A 16,901-nucleotide genomic window follows, 5' to 3' on the forward strand; every position below is an offset into this window, starting at 1 on the left:
AAACTAGACAAACAGCCAAACACAGCAGCAAGCTAATGATAATGGTCCTGTTTGGGGTTGGCAAAACACTATAGCTCTGCCTCTCTCTCTCTCTCTCTCTCTCTTCATGTTTGCCCACTCTTTCACTGGCTCACCCCTTCCCTCCCTTTACTTCCTTCACTCTCTACCCATCAATTCTTTGAGCTGAGAGGAGACAAAGGCAGTGAATTAGATTTCGTTTAAAAGTTGATACAGTGTGTGTGTGTTGAGGAACCATTATGCACACACACACACGCAGATACACTACACGTGCACAAGCATTGTGACTGTGTTGGTATGATGGTTGTGCTGACTGAGTAGCGAAAACGAGGAGAGCAAAAGAACGAGGTGTCAGCATTCAGAATGATTAGGGCTGTTTTAGCAGGGTTGTGTGTGTGTGTGTGTGTGTATATTTGTATCCATAGCCATTAGCGGCCATGATGAAATGGCAGTCTCATTTGCGGTTAAGCCTCATACCACAGAATGATGGTGGTAATGCCTTAAACTCTAAGCAACCACATCCCACTGCATTACTACATCACACTGTACGTTGGGCCTGTTTCACCAGCGAAGAGTGAATCTGCTCTCTGCAGCAGCGCTGTCACACACCGCAAATCCATTAAAATGGAATCCATTAAATCAGTAAAATGCAAAAACCAAAGAGAAAACCATACATGTGGCTTCATATTTACAACCCTACGCTAAATAGAGTGGCGATGTATCAGTTTAAAGGCCACTAATTTATCATTTGTTACAACTCATTAATCTGAAATACATCATTGATCTTACAATGATACGATAATGTAGCATCTGCCACCTCTCCGTCTCTTCCTTTCCTCCAGATTTTTCCGGGAACTACCTACACCTGGACGCAGGCGCCCACACCCAGCGCAAGCGAGCCCGGCTGCTGAGCCCCGAGGTGGGGCCGGAGCGAGGCCCGCTCTGCCTCGTCTTCTACTACCAGCTCCAGGGGGAGGCACAGGGGAGTCTGAGGGTCCTGCTGAGGGACAGCGACCAGGAGGAGACGCTGCTATGGGCTCTGAAAGGGGACCAGGGGTCTCACTGGAGGGAGGGCCGCACCATCCTGCCCCAAAGCCCCAAGGAGTATCAGGTGAGTGTTGTTTTTGAGCTATCGCTGATCTTTGCTGCACATAACCAGGGACAGAGATCTCCCGTCTGTAGCTAAAGCGATGCAAGGTGTGTGAATAAGGACGTCTTTAAACGCCAAAATGATAGATGAGCAATCCTATTGAAATATTACAGTTTAATGTCTATCGTTTGTTGCAACATAATAAAGAAGGAGCCTGTCGTAATATCTCTCTCCTTTTCATCTAGGTGGTGTTCGAGGGTTTTTTTGATCACCCGACCAGAGGCCACATCAGAATAGATAACATCCACATGAGCAACAGCATCGAGCTGGAGCAGTGTACACGTAAGTCCCAGGACCTGTCTGTGTCAGCGTAGGCTTTATTCAGTCACTCAACTGTCTCTCTGACTCCTTCACTGTTTATGGTATGTTTTCACCAGAGACCGGTTGAGAGAAAGAGAGAGAGAGAGAGAGAGAGAGAGAGAGAGAGAGAGAGAGAAAAGGGGAAAAAAACTAATGTTTCTCGTTTACACACATAGACACACACACACGTAAAAAAAGGAAAAAATATATTAAAAAAAAAAAGAAAGTAGGCCACAAACGGCCTTTGGGCATGGATTCTAATCTATCTTTCATATCTCCCTCTCTCTCTTCAGTCTTTTCCTATACCGCCCCACCCCACCGTTTTATGACTCCTTCTCTCTCTCTCTCTCTCTCTCTCTCTCTCTCTCTCTCTCTCTCTCTCTCTCTCTCTCTCTCTCTATCCCCGGCCCTTTTTTTCCCCACTCAGTCTGAGCCGTCGCTGAGCCGTAGAGCACCTAAAAGAAATGTGTGTGCTCGTGCTCATGCATGATTACATGAGAGAGCAACATGTAGTTCAAATGCCTGTCTGTCCCTCTCTCTCTCTCTCTCTCTCTCTCTCTCTCTCTCTCTCTCTCTCTCTCTCTCACACACACACACACACAATCTGGCCAGTGAGACTATTATTAACAACAATTGGCTTCAATTATGGATGCTTTGTTATTACTGTAACAAAAAAAATGCAAACTTCCTTGAAATACACAAGCTAGACACTGGATTAAGTTTTAAATCCTTCACATATCCTTGTTTGACAAACATAATTTCCACCCACCCACACACACACACACACACACACACACACACACACACACACACAGTTTGTTCTCTCTGTCATTTGAAATAATGGGAACATTGTTATCATTTAATGTAGCAAAGCACCACTTCACTCAGCACAGCAGGACAGTGATGTTAGCCTGATGTGAGCACACACATTGGCCCACAGAAACACACACACATTAATGTATCATGACATTTAAAAACCACCGCACTTGTTTTACGTTAACGACCATGACACATGAAGACACACACACCCACACGCTCTTGTAAACTGGCTTCCCACATTGCGAGCTGCTTCTCTTTCAACCCTGTTTAATTTCGCCTGGGGTTAATCTGGCTCATCTCTGTCCAACGTCTTTTTCATTTAAGTTCTTATCCAACACAGTAAAATCATGGTGATGTCTATAATTGGTATTTTGGTCACCTCATGGGCTGATGGTATGTTTTAATGAGTACATTTGTGCAGATTCGTCAAGAGGGAATTCTAACGATTTAACACATAAAGATCAGTTTACTAGTCATGGGGAGTCACACTGATGACTGAAAGATGTGGGCTGATGAAAGATGCTATCGAGTTGCATCATGGGGATTGTAGGTTTTTTAGCTGAAAAATCAGAGTGTCTTGGCCTCTGCTACACAGTTACATATCACACTGATCGTCCAATCGCAGGTCAGAACAAGACTCGTATTTGGCGGCTGGCGGAGAGGAGACATGTTTACTCTTACCTCTTTCAATGTGTGATTTTTTTGTAATTCATTATTCACCCGCTCCCTTATTCCGTATCTTTTATTTTCTTTCGTTCATCTTCTCTCAGCACACTGCTGCAACTTCTTTCCTTGTGCTGCCATAGTCTCTTGTTTTCCATCTGCTCCCCCCCCCTCACTTTCATAATAGATGTCATATCCTCCGGCAAATAATAAACAGCAGTAAATTTCAGTCGCTGTTCCCATGACCCTTTAACTTACCTCCACCCTTCCTTCCCTTCCCTTCTCCTCACCCTTCACTCACTCTTTTCACCCCCATCTTTCATCCGTTCCCTCCTTTCTTCTTCTCGGCCCGGCATGTCTGCTGCCATTAACACCTTGCGTCTCACCTTAGGAAAAAAGAGTTAGAGCGCAACGACAGGAAGGAGAGACATAGAATGACAAAGCAAAAAGAAGAAATTGAGAGCAAGTCAGACATGACACACAAAGAGAGCGGGAGACAGGGGAGGCACACTTCCTCTCTTCCAACCCTGTCAGCCCACTCTTTTGTCTTCCTCTCTTTATTTTCTCTCCATTTTGTAAAAATGATCAGGAAGATTTATGGGCCTTTAGACTCCTACACCATCTCAGAACTCAACAAATCTCTATTGATTTTCTTAAAAGGGAGTAACAAGTGCAGAAAGTGCAGCGTCCTGCAATTTTGCGATTCAGCTTTATCAAAATGCATTTCTGTTAAAAATCACCAGAACTATAGTTGTACCATGTCGGTTTAATTATGAGAATATGCCACAGTACGCTGAGACTGAGAAAATCCCAAAGATGATATATTTGGTATTTCATATCGTAAAGGGCTACTTTAGAATGCAAAATATATTTAATCAAAATACGTTTAGACAAATATGTATTAATCATGCTTCATCCTCGTGGTTTAACTCATTCTTGATGGAAAGGCGCTGACACCGAGGCCTGTAGAGGCTAGTTGATGCTTACTATCTTCTCATATACTGTATAAAGAAGTAAGCACCGATTTTACATTGAACACACACTTCATTATATTAATCACAACATTAAGAATAAAAAACTCTATCTTAAAGCAGTAGAAAACTTTAAATACAATTGATAATGAAATCCAAAGTTCTGTCCGGGTGCAGCTCCAGTGAAGTTATCTGAACTTTCATCACCAAAGGAGATTTTTATCCCTGTGGTCCTATCAGTGCTTATCATACATATCAGTTACTAACCATCATCAATAACACTTCTTCTTTTCTCTCTTTTCCAGAGCCTTTCCCTGCCTTAACTCCTGGCATAACCAGTAAGTTCTACTTCCTGTTCCATTTGTACTTCCTGTGCCAAATGTCTGTGCTTTCTGCTTGTTGCTAAGCTCAGCTCGCAGCACTGCACTGGCCCTGAGTGACCTTGTTAGTGCATAACATATGTTACATACAGATAAACAGACATAAACCACACTTTTTCCAACTGAAACTTCAACCCTCATGCTGTTACATCATTTCCAGACAGATCTAACCAGGGTTTCTTACATTTTTAGTACTTTATAAGAGTACTTAGTAAGACTTTGTCAGTGTTTATACTTTATTGGTAGATTTTGATATGTGGACTTTATCCACATTCAAGCAAATGATGGTGACAACATTGCAACCTGATGGAATGGATCCACTGCATTGTTCCAGCATGACTCCCTGCATGCTGGGCTGATACTCTTGGTTATGTAGTTTCGTATGTTCCTCGGTGAGAAAATGGCGCTTTCCACTACGTAGACAAATAGAAACACAGGATTTTTCCTACAACAGCAACATTGGCAGACTGAAAAAGCAACAAGTGCAACTGCAACGGAGTAACATCGAGGTGTATTTGCACATTCCACAGACTGACTAATGGTGTGCACCGTGTTGTGCGTGATCACTGGTTTACATGTATGCAACACAGTTGTTAAGTCACAGCGAATGCGTTTTTTTTTCTTGCTCATATTGTAAACAACTTATAACGTGACGTAGGAACAAAGGTTAAAGTCATGAGGTCGTGGTTGAACCGCTGGGACAAAGTGAAACAGTCTCCCTCTGGTCTTTTTATAGATGAAATTAAAAGAACTAAGCAGAACTTGCTTCTCCTGTCCTTAACGTTTACTCTATTGTAGAGAACAGCACACTCACCCCGCATCCATCCCTCCATCCTGATTTGCTGTCACCATGTAAACTCTCTCTCTCTCTGCATTCAACACCATACAAGGAGCCTCTCTTCTTTACTTTTTCTTGTTCCCCTCTTCTGCCCTTTCCTACATTTTGCTCCTCCCTCCTCTCTGCTTCTTTACTTTCATCTCAACTATTCTTTTTCATTCCTTTCCTTGCCTTGTCGTTTTCTCCTCCCCTCTCCTCTCTGCTCCTTCTCCTCCATTTTTTTCACTCTATGTCTCTGCCCAGCAAGCTGCTGCTTCCACCTGAATGAAATGCAGAACTTCCACCATCCCACTTCCCTTTCCTCTTTTTCCTTTTTCTTTGTCTCTCCTTCATCCTCAAAAAGGCCAGTTTGAAACCCAGATAAAAAGGGATTCGACAGATTATGCCACTGGCTCTCTTGTTTTCAAAGTCTGGGTTGGGGCCTAAAACACTGGCTGCAGGACTGCTGTTGTTTAGAGACCCACAAAATATGAACAAAGGTGTCTGGGCCTCATTGACACTGAAGTCGGACTTCATATAAAAAATATACTGTATTTGACCACGTGCAAACCACTGGAGCACACATGTATAGTGCTGGACGTGTTTCTTGTTTTTAAATAAGAATAATTGCCAACCATTCAGTTGATTTGCATCCATATTACTGATGCTGTGTGCTTAATTTAGTCAGTTTAGTGTGTGTGTGTGTGTGTGTGTGTGTGTGTGTGTGTGTGTGTGTGTGTGTGTGTGTGAATAGATCAAAAACATTCCTTGAATACTGTCAGATACTTGAGCAGCACTTGGTTTTGTTCACCTCAGTTCAATTCAATAAAAACAGAAATACCATTCCTAAAACTAGTAAAAGCCGAGAGCCAAACTCAGAACACTCACTCGACTCATACGCTCAGTATTTGACCTAATGCTGGCAGGTTTCTTAGACTACTCTTGGACCCTGAGCGGGTATCATATGACTCCCTGTATGACAACAGTGTCAGTTCTAACATGCGTGTGTTTTCATGAGGCCGAGCCCCGGAAAGAAGGATTCAGTTTCTCCTCTGGGACGCCTGTTGAAAAATGAGCTAAGAACTAAAGTGTTTCTCTTTGGGTGAGCAGACGTAGTTGAACCCTATTCAAGACTTACTGCATATAGTATGAATATATACTGTATATATATATAAATGCCTCAGTTGTTATTTATTTTTGTGTCTTGATGTGGATAATTAAAGAGTTAGCGTGTGGACAGTTAGGTTTTTTGAAACTTTTCAAATCGACCATGATCTATGAATAAGAAATATAGAACGTGCTCTTCATCTCTGGTCAGTTAACTGTGGTTTCTGTCAACGTCCTGCAGGTGATTAAGGCAGAGACAGAAAATTAATTCAAGGAGAATTTGAGAAAGTGCCCAGTGAAGAAAAACTGACCAAAATGTATTAAATGAAATAAATCAACTGATCCAAAATCAGTCAGGAGAACAGGAGATAAAATATAAAATGTTCCTCCTTAATCATAGTACGATATATTAACAGTGCAGCTTCAGTGTGGTGTGACGTGAACCAGCGTGCCACAATGTTGGGTTTTTGTATCCATGGCAACCAAGGTGGCATTTGGCTTCTGGAAAGAGATCATGCTACACACACACACACATGCACACACACACACGCACAGAAAAGAGGCTAATTCTGGCTTCAATTTGGACTCACACTTCCACTCATTCAGATAAGACGAGATTGTTGATGTGTGAGGCGAAAGACCTGGAATGAGAAAGATGTGAAACCAAAGTTCCTTGAAAGCCACACATTTTAGCTTGCTTTAGAAACTTTCCCCCTTCTTCCCCTTTAGATCCCTCTCCCAAAAAAAGCTAAGTAACGGTCAATTTTTGCAGCCCGAGAAATCATGTGTCCTAATCCACTGGTGGGAAGGCTCCCTGTGCAGAGCAGCTTTACAATCAAAGCCAATTTTAAACCCTTAAAGAATATGTCTGAACTTAAAAAAAAGAGAGACAAAATTAAGCTCACTGGTTTCCTTGAGGTTCTGTGTCTTTCTCTGCAACTCTCTTTCCTCTGTCCTTTCATTATTTCTCTCTCCTCTCTCGCCTCCATCAAGTTCTTGCTTGGCCCGGCTCTTATTTCCTCTTTCTTTCTTTCTTTCTTTCTTCCTTTCTTGCTCACGTTCTTTCTTTTTTTTCTGTCTTTCATTCTCCACAACCTGTCTCTCAGCGGGTTTCTTTCACAGTGAGTTGACAGAGTATTGAAGTTTCAGACAAACCCTCTAATGCAGGATTAAAGATATCATGGCAGGATTAGCTCTCTCCCTTCACTTCCCCTCCCTCTCACCCTCTCTCCTCGCTTTCTACCACCCCTCTCTATTTCACTCCATTCTTTCTTCCAATAAAGGTCTCTCTCTTATCCTTTCTCTACCCCTGTAATTTCTCTCTGATTTCCCTCTCCATCTCTTTGTCCCCCCACTCAACTCCCTTCAATGATCTTGCCCTGATAAAAGCAGCTGCATCCTACCAAATACAACCACTTAACACTCCCCAACGCTTTGTCCAAATCAGCCAGTCACTGCATAATCAAGGCTTTGCTCTCTCTGATTGAACCGGACGCATGGCATGAGCCTTCGCGTGTCAATGTGCAGCTAATGCTTGTGACATTTGCATCAACCAGAAATACTGTGAGTAAAATCAGCATCAAAACATACATGCATCAGCGATTTTTTGAAGAATGAAGACTTGAAATGACTTCGAGTTTGCAACTGGATTATGAAAAAGTGAGATAAATCTGGAAACTTACAGTCTGTTTTTTGCCTGCTGTCGATCTTACATATTATGTTTACTTGAATACCAGCAAGGCACAATAGTTTCAGCTCACTGCTACAGAAATTGACCATTCGCTCCCACACCCTTCTTTACTGTTACTAGGCCTGTCAAGCTTTCCATACTCATACAGCATCAATTTTGCCAGCTGAAATGGCCGATTTTATCAGCTGTTGCTGGTTTGCTATATTAAGCTAATGTTAGCTCCATGAGTTGGTTAAACACACTGTCCCTGGCCGACTTTTTAATGTTTCCAGCTGGCTCATTTTAAAATGAGAAGCCTGTAAAGGAGGTCTTAAATATGCACTTTATGGCAACACACATGATATTTTGCTAAACAACTTAGGCTACAGCTACACATCCCAGGCAAAAAGTCAGCATCCAAAACAGGATATATATATATAATTATGATAAGGAAAAATGTAAGACTTGTTTTGTTCTAACATTGCACTGTTTTGCTGCTAAGCTTATGGTCGTCTACATACTTATTTGTATTTTCAAACAGTATGTTTGAAACCCCACAAACTAAGTCAGAAGTTTAGTTTTAGGTTGCTCCTTGGCCTTGAAAGTAATGCTCTTTGCTACTGTAGGTAGTAAGCTAATTAGCCGGACATGCTAATGATTGCAGCTTATGATAGAGCAGATAAACACTGTTTAATCCATTCCTTACACATTTGCTTTTGTTTTGGAAGGGCTAAACAAACAAGAAAAACCCTCCAAACTCTTTAAATGCTTAGTATCGCTCTTATTACAGCCTGACACACAATTCAGCATGTGGAGAAATCCAAAGCTTGACAGACCTGCCATGCCTAGTTGCGGTTTCTAAGCCATGATTTGACAATGACTGCCTCTGAGAGGGGTTTAGCGAATGGTCAATTAACAGTTTTTAATTCTCCAATGAGGTTTGCATGCCTGCCTCCCTCGTCCATAGTGCCAACCAGTAATGTGTCCTCCTGCCCTCCAGGGGGTGCCATGTCTGGGATGGAGCCCACAGTAGACACAGTGGCGGTGCAGCCTGTCCCTGCCTACTGGTACTATGTGTTGGCGGGAGGCGGTGCCCTCTTGCTGCTGGTGACTGTAACCGTGGTGGTGATACTGTGCTGCCATCGGTACCACTGGGCGACCAAGAAGACCAGCGGTAGTCATCATCAGTCAGTGATGTACCACAACAGCCAGCATCCAAATCAGCAAGGTCACCAAACCTGCTACCAGAACCAAAACCTCAGCTATAATCTGATCCACAGCCCCAACCAAAACCACCTGTACCCAGGTACTGGGCCGAGTCTTGAGCCCATGCTTACCATCAGGCTGGAGAAAGATGACAGCTATGATTCCCAGTGTTGAAAACAACTGGACTACATGTGAATGATATCATTTTATTAGAATGCTTTGTTCAAATGAAGCAATGAAAGGGAGTGAGAAGGATTAGATTAGATTATCAACAACTCTTCACTGATGAGAACCTACACGGAAAGAGACACTGCAGGTCCTGTCGCTGATGACTGATCTAATTCACTCATCAGGATGCACCTTTGCTAAACTTCCTTGTTGGCGGGCAGAATGAACTCCTGACATTATTGTACCAATATCCCTCACAGGGGAGAGTAGATGAAAGAAATTGAATTGCCAATTCTGATGGCTGATGAGGGGCCTGATAACAACATTAAAGTGCAACTTTTTTGATGTGCTGAAGCGTGGCACCCCCAGCCTGGAAATGAAATGGACTATGATCAGAACTCAATAACAAGCAAATCACAGGTAGACTGCCTAACAGACTGTGGACTTATGCACATGCAGTATACAATGTCTGTGTTGTGTCAATGTATTTTCCTCTTCTATAAATGTCAGAGCAGGATATGTCTGTTCTCCCTGCTCTGATCTGCAGCTTGGACACTGCCTGCCTCCAAATACCCTGTCCGACAGAGAAGGGATTTACACACAGGTACAGGGAGATAGAAGTCACAATGTGTGCTGCATGAAGAGAGACGGCTATTCCTTCGGGTCTGAATGAAGCCGCGGTTTATTTGTCCACTGGCCTTTGAGAGACTGCGAGTGACAGAGACAGATTAAGTAACAGAAAAGGAAGAGGTATAGGGAGAATTAGTGCTGGCCGTCCATCCGTGACAGATAGACAGCTACACGTCCACCGTGGGCGGCTCCTTTGGTCTGCGAACAAGGAAATCAGTGTTGTGCTGCTCTCTGTCTGGTTTACACGAGGGAAAGATAGGATGAGACAGCTTACATCCTGCAGACCTAGAAGCAAACACACTCTCTGCATCAAAAACACACAGAGGCTCAAAAGTCTCATATGCACGGACACTTCAGAACTTTTCACTGGCTGATAATGATCGAGTCTCACGTACCCTGAGTGCATTTTTCATTACATCCTGATATGCCTTTTTAAAGATGTGCTTTAAAACTATTACCTCTTCACCTCCAGAACGAGGTAGTGCCTCAGAGTATGAATGGACTCTATACATTTTTTTTTTTTTTTGCCTGGATCTCTTGGTAAATCCAATGCCTGTGTCTGTTAATGTTCAAACTAAACATCTTTGTATGTCCTGCACACATTAGACTGGGTGAAATGAAGCAAATCCAAAAATCATATGTGTTGAGGATCTAAAGCTGCTGTTCAAATTTTTCTTTGAAGTCTGTGCAAGTTCAGATCTTTACGGCTGTTAAGTCGTTTCGTGTGTTATCCTATTAATCGTTTGTGAAATTCAGAATGTTTCTCACATCAGCCTGGTAACCTGAGAATGTGGTTTCCACGTGGCTACGAAGTTGTCAGTCTCGCTTCTATTCAACAGGTGAGACCAAACGTATGCTGTGAGAAAGAGCTTCTTACTTATGAAGCCTTTTTAGAAAACCACTGATCCAGGGTCACCGGTCAGTTCCTTTGATCGTTTCATTCACAGTAATCTGTCAAATAAGACTGATTCCAGTGCAGCACTACCGTAACACAGCTTTCCTGATGTTTTCTTAATCATCTGCTAACTGTATGTGTTATTTACTGGTGATGGAAAATGAACCAGGCGAGTGTGAAATTATGTATTTTTGAAGTTTTTGGTTACGTGTTATTTTGCAATGTTGAGAGAAACATTAGCACTTTTCTGCTTCTTAATTATTTATTGAAGGCTCTGATGATTTATGACAATTTCTTACATTTACTGTGAAAGTCGAGTAATGTACTGGTTGTGATTTAAGAACCTTTTTTTTTCTTTGTAATCATGTTACATTAGGCCTACATGTACTTCTAATGTATAATAGTTATACAATGTTTATTTTTTTATACTCACTGACTGTTGTTTAAAGGCAACAGTTGGGTGGATTGTGTTCACTGAGATGATCTTAACTCTTTCATTTGATGTCAAATCCTCAAGTTGTAGCCATTTTGCAACAGCAAATGTTTGTCCCTCGTTTGAAAGCATCATGTTTCAAGCTTAAATCAGACAGGAAACAGATGCAAATCAGTATGATATGCGGAGATTATTCAAATGATTTAAAAACAAAAAATATATATACATTTGCTTCTGGATTGAGAAGCCTATAATCAACTTCTATTCAGATCCACACCTGTGAATTTGGGCACACCACTTTGCTGCTTATTTTCTGGAATTCTCAGCAGCCCACCATCTTGTGCGTGTTATGTGCTGCACCCCTACATCATTTTGTTCGTGCTGAAATCCCCCAGCCTTTTTATCAGAACCTGCTTGTTCCTATTCTACTCGTTCCCTTCATCGCAAATCCTCCCAGTAAAAAACACAGGAGAGAAAATGAGAGGCAGAAATGGAGGAGAGCAAAATCTCTCAGAGGAGAAGGGCCCATTAAGCGAGCCCCCTTTTCCCTCCAAAGAATGCGCCCAGAGATGGAGGAAGATGAAAGAAGTAAAAAAAAAGAAAAGAAAAAAAAAAAGAAAAACTGCTCTCTATACTTTCTAAAGATAGATTTTTCTCTTACTCCGAGAGGAAGGCTAACAGGGAGGCAGGTTGGGGTTTGGATAGAAGGAGGGAGAGAATTGAAGGAGGAGGGCAGGTTGTTTCAAACACAAAAGCAGATGAAAGAAGTCTTTTGGCAGAATAGACAGTGTGATGGAGACACACATTAGAAGCACAGCACGCACACAGCCGCACACACCGTCCAACAAACACAAACCTGTGGTAGCAAAGGATCCAGCAAATGCAGTCATTTAAATCATTGTTTCATGCATGTCCAGAGAGTGCGTCCACTCTGCAGCTCTCCATATTGACTTATTTCCTCAAATTGTGTATCATAAAATGTGCTTTTGTGCTTTAGTCAACAAGTATTTTAGTGATTTTATGCTTGCATATCCATCCCCTCTCCCTTCCATTTCAATCGACTTGTGTATGATTTACACATTATGTGACTCATTCTAGCAGCCCTGCGCTGTAACCCAATCAATGTGGGTCTGAAATTCAAACAGAGGAATGATATATGACTGTATTTATGTTGTGCTACCCTCTGCACTTTTCTCTTCCATTCTCTCTCTCTCTATCAAACTTTTTGCGAGATTTGGAAAATGTGCTGGCGTCTCCTCATGCAACGCTTTTAAATCAACCTCCCCTCACTTCCCTCCATCACAGACTACTTTGAAGCCCTTTAATATTTCTAATTAGGTAATGGAGCTGATTGCATTCATAAAACCCTGTGGTAAGCATTTCTAGCCCTCAGGCCATCTCTGTTTTTTTCTTTCTGCCTCCTCCTCCTGTTTCCTGGAGAAATATTACGAGTGAAAGCACTCTAACAGGTCCTCAAGCCCCCACTGGAACAGCATATGGTGCCAAAGAGCCATCCATGTCTGTGTCTGAATAATAAAAAAAAAGCCCCCTTTTTATTCTTCTCTTTACTAATTGGAGAGTGGAGATAAAATGGGGCTACAGGGAGTTTTAATCTCCTTTCAGATCCACGTGATGATTCTTCTCAGGATCCTAGCCTGAGGGCTTTGAGCCAGGATCATTAGAAAGTGTTCAACAGTCGTCCAAAGAATGTCCGAGCATCTCACGTTTGCTATCCTGCTTCTTTTGATTAGCGATTTAATGTTTTGTCAAGGCCTGTGGTGATTTGAGTTGACTGTGAGAAAGGAGAATTTAGAATTTGGAGGGTCTGTTGTGAGACTGTACATGTACACCATCAGATGGCTGATTAGGCGCTTTCATGTGCATGTGCTGAGGGTACATTTCAGTAAGACCTCCATAAAATATTATAATTTACAGCGTACCTACTGGAATCAGCCATATTTAGCTTAGCAGGTATCCATTGTTTCATTGTATTCTGTACATGAACTGCTTTTTTTTTTTTGACAGCATTATTTTATTCAGTAGGATGGTTGATACTTCTGCCAACATTATTTGAAGTCATGTTCATAACCTGCAGGCCACTTGCTTTAAGATGTCTGTCCGGTTGGTTTAGATGGGTTTTTTTAATATTTTACTCTCATTTCTCACTTTTCGCCGTCAATTTCGGTGATGGGAAATCATTTTAGGGGTAAAGTACAACCACACGTTAAGTTTTTGGAAAATCTACCTTGATGATGTCATTTTTATCAAATGAATCAACAATGTTTTTTATTGCTCTTTGATTTCTTGTTCTTTTTTTTTATTAATCAGAAAGATTTTTCTTGATGTAAATCTGTTGGAAGCAGCAAAGACTGATCTTTCTGACACGTGGCCTCAGCAAAGGGATTTGAATTCGTTTTAATTCAAACTGTGGCTAATTTAGACTCACTGAGACTAAATAAAACCAGCCTTAAAGTGGTAAACTGCCTCAACGTTCATCCCTGGCTTCATCTGTTATATTTACTCCTGTGCACTTTCTCTGCCTCTGTGAAGGAAAGACCTCAACTTTATGATTGTCTTTTTTGTCTTGCGCTGGTTTCACTTTCCTGCACTTCAAGCTAATTAAATATTGAACTACAGAGAAACATACAAAAGCCAATAGAGGCACCCATGCTCGCAATCAAACCATTAAATGAGCAAATACTCAACAGCTAAACATCTGAGAACGAATACACTCCATTTAGCATCGGGTTTGTTGGTTGCTGTTATATTTGAATTGAGTCCATGTCTTTTGTTTATTCTCTAATTGGGTTTGGAAGTCAATTCTGGGTCAATTTCAAACAATTAAAGAGGTGATTGAGTCTTTAATTTAAAGGAAATTACCTCATATTTAATATTTTCATTTCACAGATAGCTAGTCTCATTTAAAAATATTCATCTCTTACTATTACTTACAGACTGTATTGTATTGGAAGTTCGTAAAGACAGTTTTTAGAAGGTATAATCTGGATGCCACATGTTAAAATGGGCTGATAGAAAAATGACCTTATCTAAAAGCGGAAATGAGACTCTGTATCTTTTTTTCATATCTGCTAAATTAGTTTTTTTGCCTCTTGTCTTTTGTATATCTTTTACGGTTTCATTTTATAATGTGTTTTTGGGTTCCTTTGCCCCAGCAATAAATTATTATCAGCTGCCCAGGTATTGCTCGATTTTTTTTCTGAGGATTGTAATATCAATTTCCTTGAATAGAACTGAATTGAAGCAGAATTGAGCTTCCAAACCCTTCAAAGCCTTGCACTTCGGCCTGCCTCTGAAATATAATGTGGTATTTTAGCTTGTTGAATTTCATGGTCTTGGAATAGAAGAGAAAATATATTGCGGCGAATGTGAAGTTAATAAAAGTGATATTTTTCTATGAAACAGTTTTGTGTCTTTTTTTCACCGTTAAGTCTACCTTTCTCTCTCTCTCTCTCTCTCTCTCTCTCTCTCTCTCTCTACTCATTCTCTCAACCTCTTGACTCTTTTTCCATTTCTAAGCCAATAAAAAAAGAGCAATGATGCTTATCACATAATGAAACTTGCTGGCTTTATGCAGGTAGTCTCAGCGAAATGTTTAGTAACAGAACAAAAAGGTTTATAGGAGATCTCTTGCCTGATCTCCTCAGAAAGTTTAAACAAGATCACTCACTCTTTGAGCTGTTTGTGTAGTTTGATCTCCATCTACAAGTGACGCTTGTGCGCCGACAACATAAGCGATGGAGTGATGTTATCGCAACTTGTTGTGGACTATAGAGTAGCTCCGGCTTGACTGGACGCTTGAGATTAATACTGTTATTCTTTCTGTCTTTTTAACAGATCCCAGGCCTATGGATTTCGGAAAGGATCATGTTTCCAACCACAAGCCCCCCATCGATGGAGGTGAGATTTGAAGTCTTCTTCTCTTCTCTTCTCTCCTCCTCTCAGCCTGAGGCAGTACTGGCTGTTTTACAAGTGTCACCAGAAGAATAGTGAAATAGATCTTTCAGCAGAGGCATGCCCACGGCTCTTCGTTTTACATGTGGTGCCACGAGAAAAAAGCCTGTGGCAACAGTGACAGACAATCTCTGATGTGTGTGTGTGTGTGTGCACCAGTGTGTATAGAGAGGGGCAGAGTGTGAGAGAGCATTCATTGAAAAGTGTGTCTGTGTGTGTGCATGTGGGCATGTTAGCATGTGTTTCCTCTCCTCCTCTTTCATGTTACGTGGCAGACAAAGTGAGACAGACAGCCTCCTCCTGGGCACCTAGAAAACATCTGTCTGTTACAATCACAGTTTACTTCCCGTGTGTGAGCGTGTGTGTGTGTCTGTGAACAGCATGTGAGTGTGTGTGTGTGTGTGTGTGCCCACATGCTTGTGTTACTATCCCTTGTTTCTCCCAGCTCCTTGACAGAAACAAGAAGGGTGCTCAGCCTTTACCTCACTGAACAAGACTGTTTACTGTCTGTTTACTGCCTTCCTGTGTGTGTGTGTGTGTGTGTGTGTGTGTGTGTGTGTGTTTCAGTGTGTTCCTCCATAAAACACTCTAAATGCAGTACTTAATTGCAGATTGGCTTGTTCATGTGTATACATTCATTAAGTGGTTTAGCATGCTTCTTGCTTATGCCAACTAGATGTGCGCACTTCAACACACACACACACACACACACAATAGAGCACCTTTACAGTCATTCATTTCATTATGTTTCCACGTCTATAAAAACTGAATTTGCTATTCTTGAATATATCAGCCATCATGTGGGACATTTGCCTCTGATACGGTTAAATTAATTTCCTTAAAGTGAGACTGTGTGAACGAAGACCACATTTCTTCTCTTACACATGAGAAATTAAATCTATCTCTTTAAAGGTGTTGAGTTGTGTTGTCTATCAAGGTGGACGTCAAGTCTGTCTTTTTTCCAAGTTACATTAGTTTTCAAATCAAGCTGCACCTCAGCTGCAGTGCCACACAACAATAACTTAGGCAGACTTGAAGTTCACTACGATGAATGAAGCATTACGTAAATATGTCTAGAAGTTTTTTCTAAAGTTTTCCTGTTTTCTTTCCAGAGTATGTCTTCCCGGGGTGGCCGTCCTCCTTCTCCACCCCCTCCTCCTCTGACGTGGACCCCTCCTCCGTCACCCTGGTGTCAGAGAAAGACAAGGACAACGCCTGGCTGTACACGCTTGACCCCATCCTCCTCACCATCATCGTGATGAGCTCTCTAGGCGTCCTGATGGGTGCGGTTTGCGCAGGACTGCTCCTCTACTGCACGTGCTCCTATAGCGGGCTTTCCTCACGCTCCTCCACAACGCTGGAGAACTACAACTTTGAGTTGTACGACGGCATTAAGCATAAAGTGAAGATAAACCAGCAGAGGTGCTGCTCAGAGGCATGAAAAGGAGGAGGAGGAGGGGAACAATAGGGAAAGACACGTCCCGTGATCCCCTGCTAAAGTAATTTTGTTCTCGGTTTGGACAAAAAAAACACGAAAACCAAGCACTATCTGTTATTTCAATCCCCAGTGTCCCCTTCCTAATATCCTGCTCTGATGTCTAAAGGGGTAACATTCAACCCACAGTTCCCCCACCTATTTGCGTGCCAGTGGGAACTTGTGACCTCCCCTACATGCTATGAGGCCTAAACTGGGGGAACACCTG

General features: G+C 41.9%; 1 protein-coding gene across 2 annotated transcripts in view; it reads left to right on the forward strand.

Moving 5' to 3' along the window:
- Window positions 1–16,639, forward strand: part of LOC139292000 (neuropilin-2-like) — an 86,183-nt gene extending 69,544 nt beyond the window's left edge. Inside the window, exons 14-18 of one of the 2 annotated variants that reach the window (XM_070914105.1) lie at window positions 861–1,129; window positions 1,354–1,450; window positions 4,227–4,259; window positions 15,082–15,144; window positions 16,311–16,639. In XM_070914105.1, the coding sequence (XP_070770206.1) occupies window positions 861–1,129; window positions 1,354–1,450; window positions 4,227–4,259; window positions 15,082–15,144; window positions 16,311–16,639 (791 nt within the window). Of the gene's footprint in view, window positions 1–860; window positions 1,130–1,353; window positions 1,451–4,226; window positions 4,260–15,075; window positions 15,145–16,310 lie in introns of both variants that reach the window. The other variant, XM_070914104.1, reaches the window with a different exon arrangement.
- The last annotated feature ends 262 nt before the right edge of the window (window positions 16,640–16,901 follow it).

This window comes from Enoplosus armatus, chromosome 11 (genome assembly GCF_043641665.1).
Source record: "Enoplosus armatus isolate fEnoArm2 chromosome 11, fEnoArm2.hap1, whole genome shotgun sequence".
In the NCBI taxonomy this organism is placed as follows: domain Eukaryota; kingdom Metazoa; phylum Chordata; class Actinopteri; order Centrarchiformes; family Enoplosidae; genus Enoplosus; species Enoplosus armatus.